The sequence below is a fragment of the Pygoscelis adeliae genome, unplaced genomic scaffold (assembly GCF_000699105.1).
Source record: "Pygoscelis adeliae isolate BGI_AS28 unplaced genomic scaffold, ASM69910v1 Scaffold606, whole genome shotgun sequence".
In the NCBI taxonomy this organism is placed as follows: domain Eukaryota; kingdom Metazoa; phylum Chordata; class Aves; order Sphenisciformes; family Spheniscidae; genus Pygoscelis; species Pygoscelis adeliae.
In genome coordinates this window covers 166,610-194,434 of record NW_008825047.1, presented here as the reverse complement: position 1 = coordinate 194,434, position 27,825 = coordinate 166,610, and the positions used below count along the sequence as shown (strand labels likewise).

The following is a 27,825-nucleotide window of genomic DNA, read 5'->3' as shown; positions in this document are numbered from 1 at the left end:
GGCAAGACTATACAGAGGACTCATCACAGCTGTCACGTATCTATTTTGCTTCTGTAAAAAAAAAGTTTTGATGGGATCTTTATCATAAAGGAGGGAGTACAGACCTTCTTCACCCATTCAATTTAATGGGCAATTTATGCCTCTCCTGAACACTACTTTATGATAGCTGTTAAAGATGATTTTCATGTTATCATACATTCATGCAAAGTTCAATGTTCATTTCACATGCGCCACTTTATGATACACTGTCTTTGATTGTTACAGCTCAAAGAAAGGAAAACAGAACAGTCGTTTTTATTGTTATTGCTTTTTATTGCAAACTGAACTGCAGACTTGTTCACTGAAAAAGCGGGTAGGAAACACAAGAATGAGAGGTCACTCATATTATACTATCAATCAGAGAAAGATAGCCCTGGAAGGACACATCCAAGTCACAAACTTCTGACATTCCTTGTGCAGGTAACCATGTCTTGTAATTCTTTTCATATATTAAACTAACCTCTGTACACTGTGCATAGCTAATGCTTCCTTAAGTTCCCATCTCTCCTCTTCAACAGTAAAGAGCTGTAATACATTAAAGCTTCCATATAACCATTAACTAGACTAAATAAGTGCAAGTTAACACTTGAACACAGAACTCAAGGGACCTCAGTAAATCATCTCATTTTGATAGAACCAGATCCATCCTTTCTGACCAAGGGTCAAATTTGTTGGTCAAATTCACTTCAAGGCAAGGGGAATGGAAGGGAAAAGGGGTCTTTAAATTCCCTTATGTTTGCTTCATGCTGGTGGGAACAGGGCAGCTCTACCGAGTAAATTAAACTTGGTTTGGGGTTGATTCAACTTATGTCTGGCCATGGCTATTCCAACAGATAGCACAAAAACATTATGCATGTAAACTTGTGCTAGAGACCAAGAAGATTAGCCAGAGCTGTAGAGGTAACTTCAACATCCATGGCTTCCTCTGGAAGGATGAACTTTTCAAAAGTTTGACAGATTTCTTTACATTGCCAGACTACAAATGTCTCAACTCAATTGTCCAACACCAAGTAAACAGGTAACGTACTTCTACTTTCTGAAAAGCCTTGATGATCTCATGTAAGATTTGCTTCTGACAGAGAATCTGGCAAGGCTCAGTCATGTGTTATAATTGCTAAAATATGCCAATTGGGTTTTTTTTTTGTTAGTTTTTCTGCTATTTCTAGACTTGTTATTGATTCCACATCATCTCCTGTTGGCATGTACGCATAATCTGGGGTGAATCAGGGGACAACCACCTATCTGTTTGCAGTCAAAATGGAAAAAACTAATTTTCTGCCTCAGGAAACAGAATTGCTGGTGTAGAAATCCAGCAAGTAGTATAGCAGATTTAAAGGAAGAGATATTGAATTTTCCATCATTTCAATATGTAAAAAACATACTTCAAAATTTTTTATACCATCATATTGTTTTCACATGTATGGCCAACTTCACAACCAATCCTTCTCCTCTTCTCTGTTCAGCTAATGCCAGTGAGAACTGGCACAACTAATCCACACAGCAATATGCTTGCCTAGACATCTCATTATTAGCTCGCTCTCTTTGCTCACTGTATTTGCATTCCCTGAATACAATCAAAGATTCTTTGTTTACACCAAAGCTTCAAAAGTGTTTAGAAATAACAGTTAAATGCATGCTATGATATCCACTGTGGCATGGTAGAATATATTTTCCATTTCTGCCACTTGCATGTGTGGTTTTGTGCTGCCTCAGAATCAGCCAACATAAGCCTAACGCTAGAATCTGACCATGCTCATAGGATGTGGTCAGAGAGCACGAAGCCTTATCACTTACCTGACTCTCTACAATTGCACTGAAACACAATGTCAGCAAAGGCAACCTCTTGGAGAAACTGTGGCAATTTTAGAGAAGGTAGGGAAGAACTATTAGTGCTAATCTACATCTCTGCTTTCTAAGCTGCCCTTTCTTACATATTCACTACAGCTTTTTTAAAAGACAGTGATGTTTGAGATCCAGAGAAGAACTAGATTATTTCTGGTAGGAAGACTGCTGAAGCAAAAGTGGTCCAAGGACAGAGGAAAGCCAGTGCTTGCTTCTAAAGACAATTATCTCAGACCAACAAATGTAGTTAGAAAAGTAAAGAAGCTTTAGAGTATATATGCAGTTCTACAGGTCTGGCACAAACCAGAAGAGTTTAAAGAAACGTGTTTTTCATATAAAATATGTATCAGAGAATTTCTAAAGAAAATAGTTGGCACCTGGAAAGCAGAGAGGATGTTAGTAAGAAGGAAAGAAAGATAATAAGGCAATTACCTCTAATGGAAAAGAAAGAGACAATTCATTTAGAGAACATTGAGGGAGGGAGGTAATCATGTGCCATTAAACCAGTATTTCTGTTAAATTGGTAGTTCTTATTACTCAGGAAATTTATGAATTTTAGTTTGAAGTCTCATCTCTGGAAGGTCTTCCTGAAAGACCAAGTCTGAGAAATCACAGATGGGATGATTTGTGAGTAGCTGGATGATTTTGTCTTTGATTTTGTCCTTCATTTATTGGAGTAAATTCTCATGCAAAGGAGTTGTTCAGTATCATCTTTATACTTATTTTGATGCATCTGGTTTAGTAGATGAATTATTATTTTCTCTAGTAGGTGCAACTGTAAGATCTAGGGATTTTGATGGTTCTAAAGTGAGGCAAAGGAATGTTTATTTATGATAGAGGCAACAGAGATGTGTTGGCAAGTTTAATATTTCCTATTAAGACAGTCTAGATTCAGTTCATGTTTTTTCCTCTCAATGTCCACGAAAAACTAACAGTTTTGCTATTCAAACCCCTCCCAACAAGACAAGTAATCAAACCACTATAAATATTAGGGATTCATTGTTGACTTAACATTACTTTTCAGGTTGAAACATTTTACACAATTCCTATTAAAAACTGGTTTATTACTTCCATATGTTACTTAGCAATGTCTAAATCAACTTTTCCTAAAATCTTGAAAAAAAAAAAAAATCTCATAACTGCTGATATCTTATTGGCCAAATTGCAGCAGAGAGTAAATATTGGCAGTTGATTGATAAACCTTTGAAAAGTGGGATTACAGTGGTAATTCTGATAGATGCTGTAGTCTAGCAGTCAAGACAGACTTTTCCACAATGAAGTCTGCAGTTGCTTTTAGGAAGCAAATAAAGCATATGTATGTGTGAGAGAGAGTGTACGAGTTAATTTAAAAAAAAAAATCCTGAAAAATTTGTAGATCTTGCCTAGAAGTTGAGCCCAGCATGGAGACAACCGGCAGTATTCCGAGAAAAGCAGACTGTGGCCTGTGTTCCCATTTATTGTGTTTTTATTCTGAGTGAATAAAGAATATTCTTTTGGGGAACTTCTTTAAGAAGCTAGTTTATCTCCTTAAAACAGAAAAGCTAATCATGCATTCTGACTAATTAAAGGCACTCTATTTATGCTATCAATGCCTCCAGCTGTAATTAATACAATCAACATGCAATAAACTATGTAGAGCTTTCCTGAAAACAATGTGGAATGCTAAGTGCTGTCTTCGGACATTGTGAGTTGCATTGCATGAAGGCTCAGAATAGCTTCCACACACATTCAAAGCATCGTGCACCTTTAATGCTTGCACTGAAATTCTTCATTATTCTGAAAGCTATTCTCCATATCAAAATATAATAAAAATGTTATATAATCTTGTTATATTATGGTCTTTTCTTAAAAAATACTTTCAAAAAATGATTGTCATATATCAAAACATCACACGATAGCTGAACTGTGATGGAAGGCAAAAGAATCTTTTGGACTTGTGAACATCATTTTCAGTTTTATGACAGTATGTTAAATTTGCAGAAAATGGCATCCATCAGTAAAATCTGTTGAGAAAATTAGTGATGCTTTATTAAGTAGCACTTACCAATGACAATGTATCAAAATTACTACCATCAACAGAAATCTGAAGAATCAGAGGGTTTTGATTTAAATTTTACTGAACAACTTTGATACTTTGAATTTTTACAGATATTTTTGTTTTTTAGTCTATCCTATTGGCTGGACTTAGAAAATGGCAAATCACTTAGTATAAAGATTTTTAACCTTGCTGTGAATTGAGATAGCACACTTTATCGCATTCTTTTGGATCAGATTTAATTTATGTTACTTAAATCAATCGGATCATTTAATCCACATTCTTAAAAAAATTGAAATGCTTCAAAGTTTTAGTACGGTTTTGTCCAACAATCTATACAGGAGTTAAAAGGAATATTCAGATTATTCGGTCAGCCTGGCAGTATACTTAAAAAATGTAAGGCAAGGGCTACATTATATCAAATCAGGGAATGAAAAAAACCATCAGTTTTGTATCATTAAGAACACATCAAATTGACAGACTATTAAGCATCTGGAGTACAATCAATAAAGAACACAAAAGATTATACTTAACTGCATGAACTACTTAGTAAATCTTTATGATTACTAGAGGAGAACTGGCTCATGCCTGACTGATAATAAGAGGAGCACATTTGCTGAATTATTTTTTACAGTGGATAATTTGACTAACTCTGTGGAGGGCCAGAGAATGCCAATGTATGAATCAAGAGTATAAAAGTATTTTAAGGAAAAAAGGACCATTTCTTGACATCTCGTGTAACTATCAACTAAAATCTCAGCACATACTTCTGTTGTATTAGTAATATTTAATACCATATGAAGCTGCAAATGCTCAAAGTGAGTAAATAATATCTTATCATGTTCCACTGAATGCAAAGTGCCAGCTCATATCAAAAGTATGGTTCAGTATAGCCTAAATATTCCATTCAGCCAAGATGAAGACCTATTTTTCTCACTTGTTGGGATTTTTAATTATATCTATTTAAGAAAGGTTGTTAGAGATTAACTCAGTTCTTAGATAAATCGATAAAAAGTCACCTCGCTTTGCAACACCCCTCACCTATTCCCTCCTACAACTTTTTTGGAGCATGTATTACTTGTTAGGCTCCTCTAGATTAGCAGATCTGAATTTTCAATTATTTACATATCCACTGAACTTCATGCATATGTGTAACTTCATTAACTTAAATCAGATTACCTATACACACCTATTTGGGTTCTGTTTTGTAATATATTAATGATGTATGTGTAATGGGAGGGTTTTTTTAATAGAAGCATTTCCATAGAAATAAACCCTTCAATAATAGTTTCAGTAGTGAAGCAAGGACTTATGAAGGCTATTAACAATAAGATGCGTTTGTGTTATGTACAAAATGCAATCATATTTGAAAAAATGTTGAAATCAAATTTCAGGTCCTGCCACTATATATGTCTATAATAATTGTGAAGTCATCTTAGACTTAAATTGTCCATTATTGTATCTAAAATGCTTCAAACAATTTCAATTTTTGAACATTCTTAAAGTTCTTGCATAAATATGCCATAAACCAAGAAACATTCAGTATTAATTTATACATCAATAACTGTTCAGTGCTACTCAGCTCCAGGTGGGAAAAACAGTATCTTTATACTGAGTGAGTATACAGAAGAAGATGATACACTACCAAAAGAATATAGAGTATACTTATACATACAAATCAAGGATTTTTGAATGCATATTTTAATAAAAATCTTGAAAAATAACATAAATATACATGTCCATATGACTTTGCATGAATTGAAAGCTCTATTTTAAAAAGAAATATCCTAAGTATTTAAGGGAAATCTGGCAATACGTTGGCGATTAAAAAAATGCAAGCCATGAGCTACATTGTATTATTCTCCTGGAGTGTTATTGTAGTTTCAAAATATCATTAAATCAGCACAAACCAACACTTATCATTTCCTGCACATTTTTCACAGTGAGCTGCATTCTGACTATGAGTAATCTGTTAATCTGTTCTTTGCCTCACAATCCGTCAAAGTGACAGATTCATTCCATCCCTAATACATAATATCTTCATTTACTGTATGCCTTACTGGAACTTTCTTTTTTTGCTAGCACTAAGATTTAGAAAATCACAAGCATATTTACAGAGTGCCTTTTCCCTTCCTCCAGACCACTTCAGCAAGTCCAGCCTGCCAAATACCATACTTCTAATGGAGGCAGAGAGACCTCCTTAAAAACTAAATTATTTGATTTTCAATGAATTAGTAACTAAAAAAGAGATCATAAAAAGTACAAGTGCAACTGTGCATGGAAGACTTGAATCTGCTCTTAAAGTCTTAAATGTGTAAATGAACTGGCTTATGGGTGCTAGATTAGGATAACAAAGGAGATGTGAATTCTACTTATTAAACAAGATATTTAGATAGTGCAAAGTGCTGTACAAGTGTGTACAGTATAATCACGCTGACTAGTGTTAGCTGAAAGTTTGACCTGTTAATGCTATCCTGTTTTTCTTTCAAAGTTCAAATGATAAATTTGTGCAGGTTATTAAAAATGTACACAGTCATCTACAGCAGTCTAAAAATATGAATGACCTGAATGTGGAGGTTTAACAGCTTAGTAATTAATATATTGTGCTATTTGGTCAATGTTTTGAAGTTAAATATATGAAACTTCTATCACAGCTTCTGTTATATGACAGTAACATTGGAATTTACTTAAAGACTAAACCTCTAGTTCATCACCATGTTAGCTTGCTGCCTAGATTATAGTCTCGATATTCAGTAGCAATATAAATGACACTAGTAGAGAAAACCAGTGTTTTATCACCTAATTCAGGTAAAATACTAGCCCTTTCTTCTTTGCTATTTTGATTCATTTATCAGATGATCAGCTGTATAAATTGGAAGTAATGAATTTGCAAAGGTTGTGTTAAAATTCCTTCATATTAATCTAATCTTAAGCCAGTAAATTCTAATAACTACATCAGATAGTCATTGACCAGTGAATCAAATGGATTTCCACATTTAATGAAGTGTCCATTAGGTAGGGTGTGCTTCCTTTTTTACGTATTTTTAACTATTAAATAAACCATTCATTTTAAAAATTGTATTTTAATATTCCACCAGTTTAGGAAACACCTGAATCTAGTATCTAACGAGTCTTGTTGCAATTAAAATAATTCCTTTCTCCACAGCCAGCCACCAACAGCATCTTACTGTTCTGCGCATCCTGGATGTAGACTGCAGCCCATTTAACTTTTAATGGACAACATGGAGCCAGAGGGCTTTTAAAAATCAATGGAGAGACATGACTCAACGGAACACTAACTTTAATATTATCAAACTTGTTAAAAGTGATGCTGTTGAATGTTCCCAGACTGTGAAAAGTACCTTTCTTTTACAGAAAAGTAAAAAAAAAAAAAAATGCACGTAAGAAAACTCTGACCTTTTAGTATATTAATGCAATGAATGGTACAGCACGAAGCTGGAAACTTAATCATTACCATAAAGAGAGAAGTATGCTACCTCAGTTTAATTCTTCAAAAACATCAAGTTTTGTCAACAACAAATGTAAAGTAACATAAAGGAATCAAAACCAACACTCTTGCACAAATGATACCGGAATAGCAGGGAAGGGCACTGTGGGCATTTGTGCCCTTGGAAACCCAGACAGTTTTGCTCTGTAAGAAAATGTTGTATGTGTATGGGATATCAGTCAAGGAGCCTGATTTGTCTGTATTTAAATAAGCTTCCAGTTCAGAATGAGGATGGAGAAATAAATATATATTTCCATAGATGGGGGGCCAGTTAGTGGTAGTAAGCTTTTTCTCTCCAGAAAAGGGAACAATACCACTGGTAGAAACCTATTTGGAATCTTGCCTGCCCTGTGAACTACCCTAAAATCCCAAGGCTCTAAGATTTGTCTGAAGTTGGACTCAGACCTTAGATGCCAGCTTGTGGCTGATCCTTAGTGTATATGCTGCCACGTTTTCATGTTCTCAGATTCCCATACAAGGGAAAGCCATTTTTGGATTATTTTAACAAGCTTTTACGTGTTAGCCATTTGGTTCTCAAAAACCTTTCTGCAGCTAAGCTTTTTACCATCATGATTAAAAAATTTAACCTTTTCAATTAGATGCTTCCTGTGCCATTTGCTTCATTTGTCATGTTCTTTTTCATGCATATTATAGCCTGACAAATGCAGCAGAACTTTGCTAATTCAGATTAATGACTGGGAGACCTATTGCAAATTACTCTATTTTGTGGATGAGTAAAGTAACTGAACAATACAATGAAAAACCAAAGTACATTTTGTGATACATTGTTCTTGTTCACTTATTTTGACAACTGTTGTGTAATTTTATAATACTTCATAATATAATATTGTCTGTTTTGCAGAAGTAATGGAGCTGTACGACTTTGATCTTGTAATGAATCATAAAAATAAATATGCTTCTTTGTTTGCAAACCTCAATCTTTAAATTTGCTTCTTAACTTTAAGTTATTCTGCTATTTAAGCCTTTCCTTGGAAACACAGGAGACAAAGACCTTTTGTGTCTGAATTTCACAGCATGTATGTTGGAGAAGTTCTGGTGTAGTGCAAATAAATGTTATAACTATAATCCTTCTTTTACTGCACAATTTTGTAGGTGAGTTTAATCTTACTGAATTTCTCAATGGTATAATAACACATGCATGAGCTATTGGAATGTTTAGTTTTCATCTGGGACAGATGAGAGTACTTGAATGGTAGTCTCAAAGCTGAACATACTGTTAATACTTGAGAGTTTGCAGTGGATGTGTTTTTGCGTTAGAATCATTGATATATTACGCAAATTTCAGGTGGCATGATAACGGCAACATTTATGGCAACAATAGATTCTAAAAAAAGACTTCTGTAGCAGAAACTTTTAAAGAAAGTGAAAGAAATAATTTATTTCTTAAAATCAATAAAGAGTGGTCAGTTATGCTTAGAAAGAGGTGTTCATTATATTTAACTAATTTACCAGAATTCTACTAATAATCAAGTTTGAAAAGAAGTCAACATGTATTTAAACATGTTTATCTATTTCATGATTAATTATCTGAACTACTGTGCGTACATATCATTACAAAAATAAGAAAATCACATTGCTTGATAAAGTAGTAATTAAGGATATAGGTTCTGCTTTTTTCATCTTAGGGTAAAACCTGCAATTTCTTCTGAAACGTGTGTAGTTATTGTCCTCCTCAAACATGTTAATCTGCAAGTCAATGAAACATTTCTTTTGTGATGATAAATGTTATAGATTTGAGATTTATCATAATTGGAGAGATACCTTCACCAAAAAAGGGAAGAAAAAGTTGTTAGCTTTTTTGGGTTGGGCTTTTTTTTTTTTTAATTCTAGAGGAGAGAAGAATGATGATATCCTGATCGCTCCAATGTAACACATGTAGGTTACAATGACAAGACAGCTTGCTTTAGTCAGCCTGTACCAAGCCCATGTGAAGTGAGGTCAGTGACTATTAATCATTTGTCAAAGACTGCAGGCCCTTATCAGCCAATTATAGATGCAAGAAACTCTATATCACATCCACAAGTGGCAAAGCTACAAAGGATTTAAACCACAGTACAGTGGTGACACGTTTTATAGATAAAACATAAATCTGGACAAAATGCTGGCCTGAATTGCATCATATTTCCATTTAGCAATTTTAGTAAACACTTCAAAATATCACTGTTTTCCTTAACATTTTAAGGACCTTGTATGCTCCTTAGTTTTAAGAAGTTTCTTTTTTATTCACAACAAAACCACTGACGGAATCTAATTTAAACACAAAAAAAATGCCATTGAAGAAGCAACTGACTTGCATGTACAGAGCAGATAAATCTAGCTTATTTTACAAGTTAGCTACTGGACTGGCTTGAGGATGGTCCTGAATCCTACCACTTCAGAGCAACTGTAACACTCACTTTTCATAGCAAAACCTATGGAGATAAAAATGCCCATGGTTGCAGGTCAGAAGGTCACGGAGAAGAACAAGACACTGGAAAGGGTAGATGGGAGCCTGATAAAATGACATCTCCTTGCTTCTTCAGATTCTTGCTGGAATTTTGGGGCTGACAGTCTACATTACCAGCTACAGATGGACTCTCAGTACCAGTGAGGAGGCTTAAGACTCCCCTCCTGTCCCCACATTGGGTCATGATCATTCATCAGGTGGGGTGAATTCCAACACATAGGGCTGAATGGGTAGGGTGCACTATATACTGATGCATACAACACTTTCACATACCAGCCTGGCAAGCTTCCAGCAGCGCAGAGGAGATAGAGGTGGAGCTAACAAGGGAGTACAGTTTTATTTACTCCTGGTAATTCTGTGCAGGTAACCCTGGCAAAGCCCACAGCAGAGGCACAGACAATACTTCAAAAGATCATTTTCATTGACTGATATACTAATTAACTTCTGCAGGTTTCAACCACCCTTGAAAAAGCTGTTAGCTCCACATATATGGAGTAGTTTGGGGAGGCTGTTGATTTTAGAGCTGTTAACATATGAAACCCACCAGCCATTAATAAGGACAACAAATTAAACTTCAGTTTAACCATTATTTTCATTTGTGAATGAAACAGCTTGATCACTCGTTCTTTGGTTTGAGACCACTGCTCAACAGACTTTCTCATAAAATGATGCCTGTGCTGATCTTGTATTCTCAGCTATAGTCCAAATCAGACATTTACTGTCATCAAATTTCTGTGCCTGCAAATGACTATGAGAATACAATATTTTAACAGGTAGAGTTAAATGTCTAGGAAAAACCTAACTGGAAATTTGGCTGTGTACATTTTGTATGAAATTGCTTAAGTAAAATATATGTCTTGTGAAAGGATACCCAATGAAATGCTGAAATATTTGTGTCCTACTTTAGTGTGGTTTCTGGGGAACTGCTGTTTGAACTTCAGAGGAACAAATTTTATTTGGTAGCTTGGGAAGAGTTGAGTAGTATGCCAAGAGAGGATCTGGTGAGGCAATGCTTACAAAGATAGGTTTCAACTTATAAAAAAACCCTCTCTCAAAGATGGAAAAATCAGCTTTTATCAGAAATGAATTTTCTGCAGAGCATTTGTAGAAATTCAGAAAATATATTCATAAGATTAGGCTCAAGTGATCTTTTTCAGAGAGCAGCTCCACATTTTGCAGTTCAGTATGGCTGAAATTCCTCTAGAACGTTTACTTTCTTTCAGGATTTCCTTTAATGAAACCTCCAAACCTTCTATGACACACAAGTATTTTGGAGGACAAAAGCTTACTAAGTAGATGCAGGGTACATAGCAATTTCCAGCGCCTGCACTGGAGGAAGAAGTAACATAGATAGTTACAGCTTCCTATTTGGAGAGAAGAGAGCAATTCTGAAGTTCAGCTAGAACCATACAGCACATCAGTCAGTGGGAAGTGCATAGCTAAGGCTTGAAACACTGCGCATCATCTTGTTCATCTGGGTCTGTAGCCTTTGCAGTCAGACTGTCTCCTTTCATTAACTGGTTCTACGCCTTGCAAAGCAGTGTGATGTGGAGGTCATTTGTATTGCAGCAGCAATATTCTTGGCAGACTTATGACCTTTACCCAGTGGAACCAATGGAAAATGAGTCTAGCTGGGTCTTTTTATTGACTGCATTTCCATTATCTTCACAGGTGCTTTCTTTCCTGGCTTGTTCTTTTATCTTATGGACAGAAGCTACATTTACTGGACAATAGCTTCCACATTGCTCTCTTTTCATTTCCCAGAAAATATCACTACAACACTTTTTAAAGTTACTTGAGGCCTGTCAAATTCTTTACCACTCTTTACAACAAACTATTTGTTGTTTCAGTTAGTGCGTCACGTAACTGTCATCATGCCATGGCATTTATACCCGCTCATCTACATAGGATATATCAATTTTTCAAATATTCTGTGTATTCCCCTACACTGCTACAGTAGGCTTACAAAGACTTAGACATTTCCCAGTTGCTCACACATTACTTGTTAAAATTGGCTTTACAAACAGTTTAGGAACTAAGTTATAGAATCACCATTAATTTTATCTTCCTCTCATTTAGGTACACACTCTCTGTGAAAAACATTACAGAGTTTTCCATCATAAATGAAAGGTAATGATGTGAATAATGGTATTCAAGTCACAACATCTCCAGTTTTTATATCATGATGCAAACTGACCTCATAATTTTGTCATCTTCTGTATTTACAGCCCAATAATGCTTTTCTGGCAGTTCACAAGGGCTCCTGAATTTATGAGGCACTTCCAAGTTAGGTATTTTACGAATACTTTGCCTGCATTTCTCAAAAATGATTTCTAGAGAAATTTAAGTCTACTGTGTGTACTGGATTAAAATAGCATAAGAACTAAGTCGTAATTTATACTATTTTGTTTTAAATGTTATTATATGGAAATACAAGTTTTCATTGTTGATCATATTAACTTGATGTGATGAAACGCTTTATTTTTACAGATAATGGTGTTTATTCTGTTTTTCAGTATATAAAATGTACCGAGTACCAAATTGCTTTAGCACATACATAAAAATAACTTAATAAAACCTGACTCAACCAATGTATGGGCAAAAAGAAGACAAACAATGTAGCTTCCACTAAAATACAGGCAATTCTAATGCCAGCAGAATTATGAAATCGATTCTGGAATAAAGAGTCCTCGACAAAGTGTCAGTCACAATGTACCTGATATCTTACTCTGTGGACTACAGTCAAGTGTCACTGTCCACTTCATTCATTGTAACAATTCATAAGGACAGAGATAGTTCCTTTGATAACCAGCACCCAAGGCAGGGTGGTTTTCTAGACCAACATGAGCACTTTGATTTACATATGAAAGGGAACAGGAATCCAGCATTATACTTTAACTCCAGTAATATTGCGTGCACTAGGAAATATATGGCTGCATGTTGCAATAACTGATGCATCTGGGTGAACATGCACAGCAAGTTTCATAGTGTTCACTTCATAAAATCTAACAAGGAGGTAATAAAAATGTGGATGGCCAGTGAGACAAGTGACTGAAAACAACCGTGTGAGGAGAAATGTGTATTATCCTGCACAACTGACTGGCAGTGCACTATCATAAAACATTTCAGACTGTTGATAAAAGATAAAGAAGTTGGATCTGAAATGTCCTTTCCTCCTATCCCTCCCAACACACATACATTGTCAAGTTAAAACTTGGACAAGCAAAATCCACATTAATCACACCAAGTGAAAATGAAACAGGACTACTTCTTAAAATAAGTATGCTTCTTGTTCAGGCTGTTAAAAAATTGACAAAGTGATGTTGGGGTTTCACAGGTACAAGGCAGTTCTGAAACCGGACAATTAATTTTGATTGTCTCAATTTGATTATTTCTCCCTAGCCACCCTCTCCCCTTGTCTTCAAATCCCCATCTCACCTTAAAGTCACAGGGATTTTGTTGCTGATTTCAAACAAAACAGATCAAGCCGAAAACTTGACAACCAAAACATGTAGACAGGATCCCTTTGAACTATCCCACAGCGCTGTAACACCCTCTCCTGAGTGGGCTATCTATTGAAAAGTCCAGTCTAAGTAAGTAACATTAAAATCTTTTGTAACAAATAGATTCCCTGACACCTACAGTCACGTACAGAATTCTAGTACTAAGTCTTCAAAGCAGAGCGGGAGAGAGGGAGAAAGAAATAGGTGTATGTATGTCAGATGAGGAAGATTTGCTGAATCATGCATCAAAACAGGTATAGGAGCAAGGCCTATGTCAGTTACTTTAAATACAAAGTGGTACATCCAGAACATGCAGAATTCAGTTCTGCATTCCAGGACAACGCAGACATACTGCAGACAATGACTAAAACGAGCAATAGTAAAGCCCTCTGAGACAAGGCTGCAATTGAAAAGAGATTTAAGATTAAATCAAAGAATGTCACATTTAATATTCAGAACACTCTAACTGAATCCTTACTGCCTAGGCTATAACTGGAATCTTACCGTGGGTTGGAATGAGAAAGTGGGCTCATTTCTTTCTGATAGTGATGCTCCTGACTGATGGGCTATGGGAAACAAAAAATAATAGTGAGAAAATAACTTCGCAAATATTCTTTCAGAATGTTTAGAAGTATGTAAGAGATCTTTTATGAGCATACACATTTGCAGCTTCTGACAGTAGAATTTTACAGTCTTTTTTTCTTATCTGTGAAATTTAAAAGGGATATATTCAGATCCTAACTGTGCAAAAGTACAACTTAACAGATGATTCTTGTCTGGGTGGAAATACGTATGAATTAAGGAGTCAACCACATGGTCATTTCTCTACTGCCTGTGTGGGGACAGAGTCAGGAAACAGAGAGGGAAGGGTGGCAAAGTCTTGTCTGATAGAAAAGTCTGGACTGTACGTGTATAGGAAGCATGGTGCAGGGATTCTTAGTTGGATCTGTGCAGAACCAACCATTCTTAAGACTAGACAACCCTCAGCCAGAGCTAATAGGGCTGGCAGACACGGTTCCTCTTCTCCTCAGAAGCACCATTAGCAGCAGTCTTAGCAGTCCCAAATGAAGTTTGCTGAAGCACATATGCTTCTCTATGGCACTGCCAATTTGAAACCTTGATTAAGCTGTTCATGAATAGCTAACGGTGGACTGTATGAATATTCATACAAAATATGATGATTTTCCACAGTCTTCAAATCTTACCTACCCATTGTAAGAATGTGCCCCAAAGGTTTTATGCTATATTTGGTTTATGGCATTAAAAACAGTTATTTGCAAGAAAGATCAATATTCATAAACTGGTATAAAAATTCAAGAATCTTAAAATTCAGAAATACATTTTCTCTCAGTATGTATGTAGTGCTCCCAGAAGAGACCCCCCTTGCCATTATCACACACCTCAAAAGCAGTTCTAAAAAATCACTGAAGCAAATGCAAAACAAGTGAAAATACAAGCATACATTAACAATACTTGTACATTTTAGTACATGAAATGCTAAAAATAAATACTAAGCATTATGAAAGCAATTTTTTTTTTTCAGAAATCAATATAAAAATGAGTATGTTCTCATGGTTTCAGGAAATAGGGAGGGATGTTGTAAAATATACGTTCAGGATGAATGACATCCTAATTACTGCCAGATATGAGCCACTGCCTGGTGGTGGATAGTGCAATTCCCAAATGATGGCTAGTGGAAGACTGAGGATGAGATAGAAAGTGAATTAGTCAGTCTATGAACCAGAATATCTGTCTAAATAATTTTTAGTCTCATTTCACAGTAAAGAATAGTCTGCCTCAGTTTTGCAATTTGACTTGATGTGAACAGATCCCTCCAGGGGTTGTCAAACTGAGCTCTCTGTTGGAATAATTCTGGGTTTAAATATCACTCCTCTTGTCTGTCAGACTTCAGTTCTGCCAGATCATTTTTGTGTTAAGTGGCTTTCTTTTCTGAATCATTACAAAGGAGGACAGAAGACCTTCCACAAATTAGGTATGAACCTGGAAGTACCCTGTCAGATATTTTGCAGATCAAGGCCTATGTGACTGAATTTATATTTAGGAAGTTGCTTGGGGAACAAGTAATCTTTCTTCTCTGTGAGTACTCCTTACTCAAAAGACAGGTCTTAGTGGTGAGCGTATGCTGGAGTCTGCTCATGGAGCATTATACCGCTACAAGCTTCTAGGATATGTCAATGAGCAGTCTAGGAGAATCTTCCTTCTCTGCATTTCTGACTGACAATCAGGGACCATATGCAAGAAGATATCCTGAATTCTCTTATATATGATCTTGCTCTAGAATGTTTGTGTTATATCTGAAGTGGTGTCTGAAGTGTGGAAACGGCTATCTAAGAATGGGCCAATTCCCTGACAGGGCAGGAAGGTCTTACTGGATCTCTAGAACAAAGCAAAGCATTTAAGCAGAAATATTTTTTAAGCTTTGCAACTTTTCTTGGATAATGTGTATATGTGTGGGTATAAACTTCACATTACACTCTGCAGTATACAGATCTGTGTCTTATTGTTGCAAAGCTAGCATGGAATTTCATAGACCTTAAGATTTAAGAAAACATTCAGGTAAGACACAGTCAAATAAAGTCTTTTAAAATATTTAGTTCCACGTACACATATTATGTATTTGGAACTGTGCCCCACACGCATTTTACAAGGGTTTACAATTCTCCTTCAAAGTAAATCCATTTTAAAATAGAAGTTTTTCATATTTATAACTGATAGCTATGCTGGGTAATGTATAATATTCAAAGCTATTTTATTCCTTTTTGGCTCTCATAGTTTACAGCAGCTGCTAAACAACTTACATTTCAACGATTCCTCCTGACAGCATATATTCAGTTCTTGGTAAACTATCATACGCTGTAAAATATAGTTTTCATATATCTGTTTTATAGTTGTTTAAGGACATCTGTTCTAACTGCAACTTAGCAATATGATTGATCTATGTGCCTTCACATTCAGAAGGGTTTCTGAGTTTCATTAGAGTCAGTAACATGAGAATTTTCAATGAATCTGGAAATCAGACTAACAATGGCAAGTGATGGAAAAAATAAACTCACTAAAATGTTTTATATATAAAATACTACTTTGACGCATAAGTTCACTATCTAACGTGATTATATCCTGCCCTGCCTTGCAAAACATCATAGGTATTTCAAAATGAAAGATACACAGAAAGCTGCCTTCTGGTGGTGCTGTTGCCATAGATTCCACTAAAGGACAAAAATGTTGTATAAAATGAAGGAAAATTTGGAATAAAAATACTCCTTACTTATCTTGGAAGAACATAAGAGAAAGCAATAGATACTACTGATTTAAATAATCAGAAAGCTACAACCTGGAAACACATGTAAGCATGAAAGTTCAATCATGACAAGAATTTCAAGCTGTCCTTAATTTCTCAAACTACAATATGAGGATTATTTCTATTTCTTTTCTATATACTGCACTGCTAAAATCATTTGCCTACGCAACTGGAAGATGGCTACAGATACATACAAACTTTTCTGCAGTTTGTACATCTGATTTTGGAAGGATTGATCATTTGCAAATTCTCTTGACTCAAATGATAGTAGTACTAAAGATCGGTGACATAAAAACAAATTTGCTTTTATTCTACACATATTTTTTACATAATATATATAAGGAATAAATACATATATAAGGAACACTTATTGGTAAAAATTGGAAGCTGAAGAAACAATGACTGTACCCGTTTTAGGTCTTACGCCAAGTCATGCATGGCAGAAGACTGAAATCCGGGAGGAACAACCTTCGGACGTGTTCTAATGACTCCAGCTAGGCTGCATTTTGATCTCTCAGTTATGTAGACTACCTATGCATACAGTAACACATTCACTGCACATGTGAATGCTATGTGTGGGGATTCACTGAAAACAACTATATGAAATTATCTAATAGATTACAGATTTGAAAGCCAGAGGGAAGAATTAGATCAGCTCATGACCACATGTATGTCACAGGCTATTAAACTGTAGCTCACCAATAAACACTGAACAACATCAGGTCTAGAACTGAATGAACTGTGAAGTGGGTCCCTCTGAATATACTCGACTCACAGATAATTCTCTGCTGACTGCTTTTGATATTTGTCAGTTGACCAGTTCTAAATTCATTCAAGGTGTGCTCTATCAATATTGCATGCTGCTCATTTTTAAACAAGCATTTACAATGGTCTTAGCATGTTACATCTAAGCAGTTCCCTTATCAATTGTAACTTTATCAAGAAAATCAGATTTTTTTTTGAACAGGACGTTTTTTCTATAAAACGATCTTGACTATCATTAACCATATTACCACCCTTTAAATCTGTTAACTGAATCCCACACCAGATTTTTCACTGTTTTGACAATGGTATCAGACTAACTGGCCTACATTAACTTTTTCATTTCAGCTACCCATTTGAATACCGGCACAGCATCACTAAGCTCAAAGTCTTCTGAATGTTGTAAGCATATAAAAATATACTCAAATTTAACACCAGCATACCAAAAATGCCCCCAATTACTCTTTTAAAGCTTCTGTGATAAACAACTTGGGATGATTAAATAATCACCTTCCCTAATAAATGTTGCTTATAACCTTCTCAGATACTAAAGGTCTAGAAAATGAATTATCACCCTCACATGACTACTCTGCACTTTTCCAACTATTGGAACATAATTACATCAAGCAGTGTTAAACACACAAGTCCATACTCCAAAAACTTGTACCACATCTATGAATAGCTGGTGCCGTGGCAGCTATCTCAGAAAGGAAAATAGAATCAATAGATACTGCGGACTAAGCGACATTGTACTGGTACAGAGAGTCTCTTTGTGTAAAGGCAGAGGTATATGGATAAGGAAGGCCACGGAAGTTGTATTTCAGCACTAAGTGGTTAGTCCTTATCTGAGAAAGATTAGGTTTGCTTTCTAAATTACCTCTTCCTGGAAACGAAGTTCTTGCCATTAAATCCTAAAACCTCAGTACCCACCTTGCAAGACGCAGAGGAGAAACCTGACAAGGCTATATGTGCAAGACATGCCAACGCTTCAGTCAACTGACTGAAATTTGAAAAACTTCTCTCTCAAAGACAAATATGTTGCCTTTTATGCTTGATTTATGTAGAGAAAGATGGCCACAAAGGACTATTATGAAAAACTACAGCTATATTAAATTACCATTTAAATGACTAACCTGTTATATCTAAACGCTTTTTTAGACTGATGCTATTAGTCTGATGCCACAGAAGCTGATCAAGGCAGTAAGATCAAAGAACTGTTTTTGCAATCACATTGTGCTTCACTGAATACTGGATCAGTACGTTTTACTTTAAAAGTTCATTTTGGTTTAGTCATGTAATTTGTATTAACCAAACCTGACGTGTCTAAATATTCTTATAAATTTCCTTATAATTAAACTACTCAAAAATTAATGAGACTGCTATTCTCTTTATTTAATTGAGTTCCATTTGTCCAGTCTTGCAGATTTACACGATGTTTGAGTCTATTTAGTGAGTACTGAGAAAATGCATTGGAAATATGATGAAATCGACTAAATGTGTCACGTTGACGTATTTCAAATAGTTCCAATTTCAAACCAACTAATGTTTCTCTGATATCCTGCAAAATATTACTCTGTCAACCAAGTTCTTATTTGTACAATTACCCACTTATCGATACATCTCTTCTCATTTGAAACCTTCATTTACCAGTGTACCACAAAGTTCCAACACTGTGTTGATCATTCACTATGGAAGTTTGCTACTACAGGCCTCTATTTGAGCCCTATAGATCCCTGAAGGTAATTTGCATGTAACATTTTAGAGCATTTACTCTACAATAGTTTATATTGGGGTAACACAGCAGTGTTTACTCTTCTAACACTGGATCTGCCTCTAAGAGTTGTGTTGTGTGCTTTACTTAAGCCACATTCATTATTTATTATTGATTCACCTATAATAAAACTATGTTGCTGAGATATAAATCGAGTATGAGGTTATCTAGTTTTACAGCAGCTCCTGCAAGTACCTTTATATAGTTGCTGAAATGTTATTTTGTGATTTCATACACTCAATACTCTTTGGTGGAGTGTAACAAATACTCCTCTGCTGCTTATAACAGTACTCTGTCACATAGTGCAGCTGTGTGTGATTTTGTACTACTTTGTACCAGGACAAATAAGGATTCAAGGTGTGAAATACAGAAGGATCACATTCTAAGCGCTCAGAACTACTGCAGCTTTTTGCCACTGTTCTGCTTCAGTCCTTTAAACAGTTAGCTTTTCAGTAATGAGACTTTATCATTCTAAGAAGCAATTATTTTCCATTACTCACTCTGGGTTTCATTCATTTTGGAACTATTTTTAAGTACTATATCACACCTGCAGGTTGTCAGCCACTATTGTGACAAGCTGTACAGCCTACATGATTATTCAGGATTCTAGGAAGGAATATGTGTAACAGATTTGCTCTTTGTCCATGGTGGTACTACAGAACCTGCTTGAAGCGTGTGTTTTGGTTGTGTGTTTTACTTGGTAAGTTCTAAAAAACATTTGGTAATGATACCTTAAATTTCAAAGTTACTAAAAGAAATTTTAATATTCAAGAACCCTGAATCTCAGAATTGATACAACAGAGAAAATACTGTGGGTTTAGACTTACTGGTGGGAAACAAGAGTTCCAGGTTGCTGTATCATCACTGCTTATACTTATGCTAACATTGCAGTGGTCTATCTGTGATGCGCTCAGCTCATGTGAGATCCCAGTATCCCTTAATTCTTCATTTTGTTGTCTCTTCATGCTAGCCAGCATCTGTAGTTCAGATGAACTCAGTCTATTTGAATGGTAATTTTTCCAGTCATACTCCTGTGAAATAAAATGGAAAAGTCAACAATATAGACAGGATCATGGAACAGAATATATGAATGAAACAGATACCTTGGAGAATCTCTAGGGGAATCTTCAAGAAGCTACAATACTAAAAGAAAAACAAAATGTTTACTACAAAAGATTGTAACAGATTTCTGTTCAGCTATGAAAATCAAGCATATTTACACATAATTACAGGAAGGAAGAAGAACACAAACACTGTTATGGATGGCAGTTTGGATCCAGGGTGTTTGGTGAAGTTGCTGTTCCACTGCAATTAAAAACAGAAGATAAAAGCAGGCTTTCAGAAGTTCAAAACTCCAGCAGCTAAAATTGCTGAAGCATTAAATGCAAATCCTGGAATGAACCCAATCACACAGTTATCATAGTATCATAAACACCATCAACATAACATTTAGTTATTTGTCAAGCACAGTGTAAAATTTCTCTGGAAAGCTACACATGTCAGCACTAAATTTTAAAAGTTATTTTGGTAACTTGTTAGCATATACATTTTAAAATAAACATCACTGTATTTTCATTTTCCTTTATACTCATTGGTTGAATTGTTAATGTAACTCTAATCGTTATATCAAACTTGATCCATAGGCCAAAAGCTAAAAACATGTATTAACTATTTTGCAGTCTGTACTTAAGCCTCACACAAAACCTCATGATAAGATTGTTTACGTTCACCCAACCTGCTATGGCATTATCTTTGTTTAAAGAACTCCTTCTTTAAGAAAAACTTTCCCTTTTTTAAAGGGCCCACATAGGTTGCTGTTTCACAAAGGAACAGGTCTAATACTTGAGGCCTCTAGTTTTGATTCTGAATGGAATTACAAAGCATTTCTGCTTGAAAAGCAAATCCAAGTAGTGACCAGGACTTCAGAGGATTTAGATCACTGGAATATGGCCAGTGGACTGCAAGACACTACGTAACAGTGTCCCAGAGGGACAGTGCTTTGATTCTAGTGAAGAGAACGGGGCTTTTAGACCAGGAATTTATCATGTTCCTGGCAGAAGAGGCAATCTCACAGTCTGTTTTGCTGTGGGGGGGTACAGGGTAACTGAAGACCTCAAGAACACAAGCAAGTCAGCAGTACTAGTGATATGAACATTGCTAGCTTTTCCTGCTATGAAATCCAGTGTGTAATATTTCAGTGTGTCTTCTGGGGGTACAAAAGCCACCTTACGAAGACACACTGAAATACTACACACTGGAATTATTACAACAACCTCCTCTGCTTTCTTCCTATGTATACAAGACACATATCTAAGTCTTTTGTATGGATTATAATCATGAATTGGTCACACCTGAGACATAGGAAAACTTGAACTGCAGCTTTATCTTAGTAAGAGAAATAGTACAGCAACGTTCAATACCTTCAGGCTATGACATCACACAAACACGACATTTGCTTTTAAAAATACTCATGAATATATGCAAGTGATTACTAACATATTATATAGGTTCAATTATTCAGCTCCACAGAGCAATGACGCAAACAGCCCACAAAAGATGTTATACATTGGACATTGATTTCCTTATTTTAAGAAAATTGTGCAAAAAGATATGTATATATCCTAGATTGTCATGTATATTGCTTAGTATTTCACATGCAAAGCGCACACTTTCACTGGAAAGATTATATGACAACGCTGCTGAAAAAGGAGGTTATTTTCAGTGACACACAGTACTTTTTTCTGTTTTACAGAGTTCCATATACCTTAATAAAACTATATTTTCTGTGAATCAGAAAAGCATTATTGTCCATCTGATCCCCTTTCTTGCCAGCTTCTTTAGTCCTTGGGATCAGAGCAAAGCCAGATAATGAAGGATACCACATTACTTATTTCCCCTCCAGAAGTTTCACTGGGGATATGCTCATAGATTCATTCACTGTGCTGAACTCCAAGTATAGGATGTGCAATACAATGCACACTGGAAGGGAATTTTGGATCAAGGACAGATGGAGAAACCCTTCCTTTTTAATGATACATGTAATGGCATCATGCAATGTACAGAACCTTAATTTCAGCTCAAGCTCTAGAATATTTTACTATGTATTTGCAAAAATAGTTTTAGAATAAAAACATGTAGCATATTTTTATTTCCTCATGGGTGCCATAAAAGAAATCAACAGTTATTATCTCAATAATATGTAAAATAATACTTCCTATTTTAATTCTAGTTAGGAAATTAAGTACCATTCAGTGAAGATTGCTGCCCAACATTAACTTTCTGGGAGTAGCAACTCCATCATATATTTTGGACGTTTCATTCTGACTGCCATGATATTAGATTTCACTTAAAACCATCCATTGCAAATAACCAGTCAAAAAGAAAATTAGCACTGAAATAAAGTAAACTACCTTTGATGGGAAGTGTGCCTGCAAGCTGACAATCAGCAGGTAAATATATCACATAAAACAGGATTTATGACTGAAGGGTGCTCACATGGAAACAGTTGCATGTGCAAGTATGCAAATCTTTGTGAAAAAGACAATTAATTCTAAAGCCTATTGCAAACATTTTTGATTTTTTACTATGTATCTCAAATTCTTAAGTCAAATGTCTTTGCAAAGATTTTTCCTACGGAATCACCTCAAGCACTCAGAGGCTACTTTTTGGCACAGATAAATGCATTTTGTACAAGGTATAAGATGACAGAAGCTGTTAACACAGCTGCCACCCCTTTTTTACCTCTGGCTTTTGAAGTCCAAGCTTCATTCCTGAATAGTGTGATTATTACTACCATTTTTAATCCTAAAATAATACATGATGTTTTATCTAGACCCTTACTGAACATACGTTATTAGCTCAGTTACTATTAGTTATTTGTTTACTTCATATGAAGCTTGCCATGTTACGTCTGGAAAGTCTGCTTTGCTCTGATGTATTATTATTCTACCAGATCTACAGCTGCTATAACTTTTATTGATCTTACTGAAGATACTGATTTCCTGTTAATTTTCCTCTATAGAAGCCTTCTGCATTTATTTGATTATTATGGGAAGCTTCGGCCTATCCTTCTTACCTCATATAAGAAGCAATTGGCATGCAGTCATTAAAATGACAGCATGAAATAGTGCTATGCAGAATAAAAGCACTAAGCATCGAAAGAACATTTTTCTCATTCTCTTTTTAATAAAGGCAAAACATTGCCCAACCCTGCTTGTCTTTTCCGTCTATGAAGAAAGATGCACAGATTTTTGGAATTTTTACGAAACAATTCAAAACATTTGTTGTTTTTTTCTCCCCAGCTTATTTCAAATTGTCATTCTGTTTTCTTTTCCTGTAATGGTCTCACCCTAGAAATACTATACTCAGAAAGGAAAATAGATGTCATGACAGTTTTCTGTGTTAAACTTCCTGTACAATAAATTCCTTGTAATAAAGGAGAAATAGTTTGGACTATTTATTCTGTAACTTCAGATGACTACTACAAAAAAGCCTCTTCACAAATTTTATATTGTCTTAGCCAATTTTCAAAGAGAGAATTTGAAAACTGAATTTAAGTTCACTTTGTAATTTAGGAGAAACTTTTGATATAAGTAATTTTGCAATACTCACAAATTTGTCTAAAATTAATATTTCAGTTACTAATTAAAAGCTTATCTTGTCTTTTTGCATATCCTCCCCTTATGATAAAATATTTCTATTAAGCGCTTAAAACTTTAGACTGACAAAACCTGTTGTTTAAAGAATTTTTTTCGTATATAATGACATTTGCATTCTTCTAGGTTCAAATGATTTATTCAGAATTGTTTGAAGGTAGTTATACATGTGGAAAACTTTACCAGCTATCTACGTGCTTGCAATATTACCCAGAGGGCTGTACTTCTTTCTTAATTAAAAATATTTGAACTTAATAATAGAGAACTCTTAAAACATGAATAAAACATTGCAAGCAACCAGGTCTTTAAAGTGTATTAAGTAGTTAGCAAATCAACTGCAGGAAGAATTGGTTAAGCATTTTTTTTCTTTACCAGTCCTCCATACGAGCAGATTAGAAGAGAATATTTCTCTGTAAACTCTCACTCGAATACCCTTTCATATGAAACTATCCTTTCATACATAATTCTTAAAACAATGAACAGTGTTTCAAAATGGAAATCATGTAATTACATGCCCACAGCCAACAAAAAAACTACAGTATTGTCTCACTGTAGTTAACAATATTATAAGTCAGCGCTTCTTTTCTTGAAACTTGTGGGGACCTAGAATACTAGTTTCTTCCTGCAAAACTGCTCCAGCAGATACAAAAAAGCTTTACATATGTATGTGGTCAGAAAAAGGCCACATTCAAATAACTTATTATATTAATTTTAAAATTATTGGAAATATTCTTAATAAAATTAATAAAATATATATTTGACTTTATTCTGTAAGTGCTAGGTGAACATACATTCTAATATAAACAACCACTGTTTAAAAGGCAGTCAGTGGCACTCAAATTTGGCTTCAAATTTTGACCGTGGCCTTGTACAAAAATAAGTATCAAAGAACTCCAAGGAAAGGCTTCTGGTTGGGAAAATTTTATTACTTGATCAAATCAAGTATGAGAGCTAAATCTGCCAGATACTTTCATCTTATATTTTGTAGCAATAAAACAAAGTCTGTAACTCCTGAGTTTCTATTATCTCGCTATTGATAATAGGCTTTGTCCTTGCAAAAAATACTTACAAGCAACAGATTACATGTGCAATACATCTACATCTACAAGTGCAGTATGGTAATAATAACCCTACTGTCTAATTACTAATCAACTATTTATCGAGCAGAGGAAAACGATAGCTCATTTCCTTCACCTTTTAAAACGAAGTATCACAAAAAAGTTGTAAAATATATCTAAACACTTTAAAAACTTAATTGCAATCCACATAGTCCACATTTAGTTACGTGCTACAGGACAAAGTTGATCACTGCATTAAACACTGATAAAATCTTTCCTGAAAGTAATCAACATATCATTTCATTTGTTATGGACAAATAGATTACAGTTACGATTAGCAATAAACATAGTTGAATTTCAAGTGGAAAAATTTTCCAAAACTGAAAAGAATCAGAAAACAAGAGAGCAATACATTTAATCACAAAAACATGAGTAGTTACTGGAAACTAGAAAAAAAGAATTCCTACAGATAAAACTAGGAAGGAAAGGGAATGTAAAATGTAAACAAATTTTATTATACGCTTACAGATACATGGATATTAACACATCTAAGAAACAGAGAATCAGATTATCAGTATCAACTGGTTTCAACTGACTTCCTATCACTAAAAATTACAGAAACATTATCTTACTTCTTCCCAAATACAAAAGAACACGTGCATTGCACTCTTCCATATTTTCTACATTACTAGTGGCAATTCTAATGTCTTTTCCAGATAATAAATACATAGAACACATGCTGCTATTGGTAGGATTTTCTCTGCTTTTTAAAAGTTTTTTTTCTTTTTATTGTCTTTTAAGATCACCAACCACTGATATTTTTCATCACCACTAGGTCTCAGCACTGCTTCTGATTTTCACCTGCATTATTGTATTTCATTCCCCTTGCTTCCCCCTAATCTGCTTCCTTCCCAAAGGAAACCAGTCTCCACACCCTTCATGGAAAAGGATGTTCTGTTTTTATCAGGAAAAGTGCAAGGCCTTTACACAATCCAATAAGCTACTTGCAGAATACAGGAAGAGATTTCTAGAACCCTCAATCAGACAGACTATCTCACAGGATTATGAGACACACAAAACCCAACCCCTACACCAGTATTAAGAGAGACTCATTTCACAAAAAAGCACTGAAGCATCAGTGGCATGGCAGTATGAGCACTTCCCTACCAAAGACACACAGAAAAGCTGAACATATGCTTTCCTAGACACTATTCTTTAATCCAATGCCCAGTTTGGATTGCTCTTCCTAGCCCAATGCCCAGATTTCTATAAGCACAATTAGCTGCAGCGTGGTCCATCCTCAGCAGCCATAGCAGCCAAAAGTAGGTAGGTAGAACCATTCTGCATGATGACCCTGCCCCAGCAGTAGTAGCCTTATCCCATGGAAGTAGTCACTCCTGCTTCCCCTTTCACAGATGCTGTCAAATCAGGTAACTAAAACTAACTGTATCAAAAAGTAACAGAACCGCTACAGACTAAAAGTCCCATAGCAGAATGACAGCATAGCCCCCTGACTGGAATGGTGGCTGCAGTATCCTATAGTAGATGAGACAAACTACAAGGACAGAGAACACAATAATGATGGAAGACTTTCATTTCCTTCATGCAAACGAGGTATATGTCATGTTGCAAGACATTACTGTAGGTAAATTTTCCCAAAGAATACATAACTGCTTCATAGAGCCACAAAAAAGAGAAGCATCTATTCTTTTGGTCCCCAGCAGTGTGCAATACCTGGTTCAAGATACTACTATCCAAAACCCACTCTTACATTAATGATCATGCAGTAGCTAGATTCAACATCCTTGGGTAAAAATGACAAAAAAATTTCACAAAACAGCAATCCTAGGACTAAATACCATAAAACTCTGACCTGTAGAAGAGACAATTGCGGGAAAATACGATATACGGCCATCAAATAGTAAGTGGCACAGGTAAGAATAATAATTAAAAAAAAAAAGATTATTCATTGTTTCTTACAACAAACACAAGAATGAGAAAGCACCAGGAATGAGACAGTGCATTCAAAATAAATAAAAGGAGATATGTATTTTTTCCCACAAATAGCAGTTAAACTGTGAAATTCACTGTCACAAGGCAAAGGCCATATAAATACAAAAAGCAACTACACAAATCTGTGGAAGAAGTTCTACCACCAGTTATTTACCACAAAGACAACACATTTCACTGAAGAAATTGCTAAGCTATGGACTGCTGGAAGGAAGCCTGCAGGGCATGCTGGCGAGGTATCACTGGATGCTTGCTCTGTCCTTGCACTGTTTTTTTTCCCTAGTCATCTACAACTGACTGCTGCTAGACAGAAGATGTTAAGTCTTTGGTCTCATAGGGTATTAGCTGACGTCTGAAAAAAAGATCTCTGAAACCTGAGGAACAAGTTTGGCCTGTTACACTCTCAGATGCTCAGGAATAAAACTAATCTACTTGTAACACATTTAGAGAAGGGGTTACATGTTAAAAGATAGGGATCTGCAGTAATTCTAAGCCCGAAAGAATTCTATCCAAAAACATGGAACAGTAACATACTCTCTCATTTGTGATTTACAGAATACACTTGATTCTTAAACCCCAGTTCCCGATTCAAAGCACAATTCAAAGCACATCATTATAAGCTGAAAAGACAAGAATTAGCTATTAGGAAATATTTAAGACCGTAACTAGCTTCAGACAAACTTGTTCTTCAAATTACTGCATGTTTCCATAAGGAGAATCCAGGAAGAAAAACCTAGGAATAAAACAACACTTCGGTGAATGTAACAATTCCTTCAGTAGCCTGGCAATTTAGCCTATGATGCAGCCTTACTGCTGGCTCTCAATCATATAATTTATTATTTTTCAGGGCTGTCCC

At 35.3% G+C, this 27,825-nt stretch overlaps 1 protein-coding gene across 1 annotated transcript in view; it reads right to left on the bottom strand.

Annotated features, from left to right (window-relative positions):
* LOC103918908 (chromosome unknown open reading frame, human C3orf67) overlaps positions 1-27,825 on the bottom strand; it is an 81,124-nt gene that overhangs the window by 6,173 nt on the left and 47,126 nt on the right. The window contains exons 13-14 of the mRNA XM_009326332.1: positions 20,074-20,277; positions 13,899-13,960 (exon numbers count right to left, since the gene is read on the bottom strand). Of these exons, the coding sequence (XP_009324607.1) occupies positions 13,899-13,960; positions 20,074-20,277 (266 nt within the window). The remainder of the gene's footprint in view (positions 1-13,898; positions 13,961-20,073; positions 20,278-27,825) is intronic.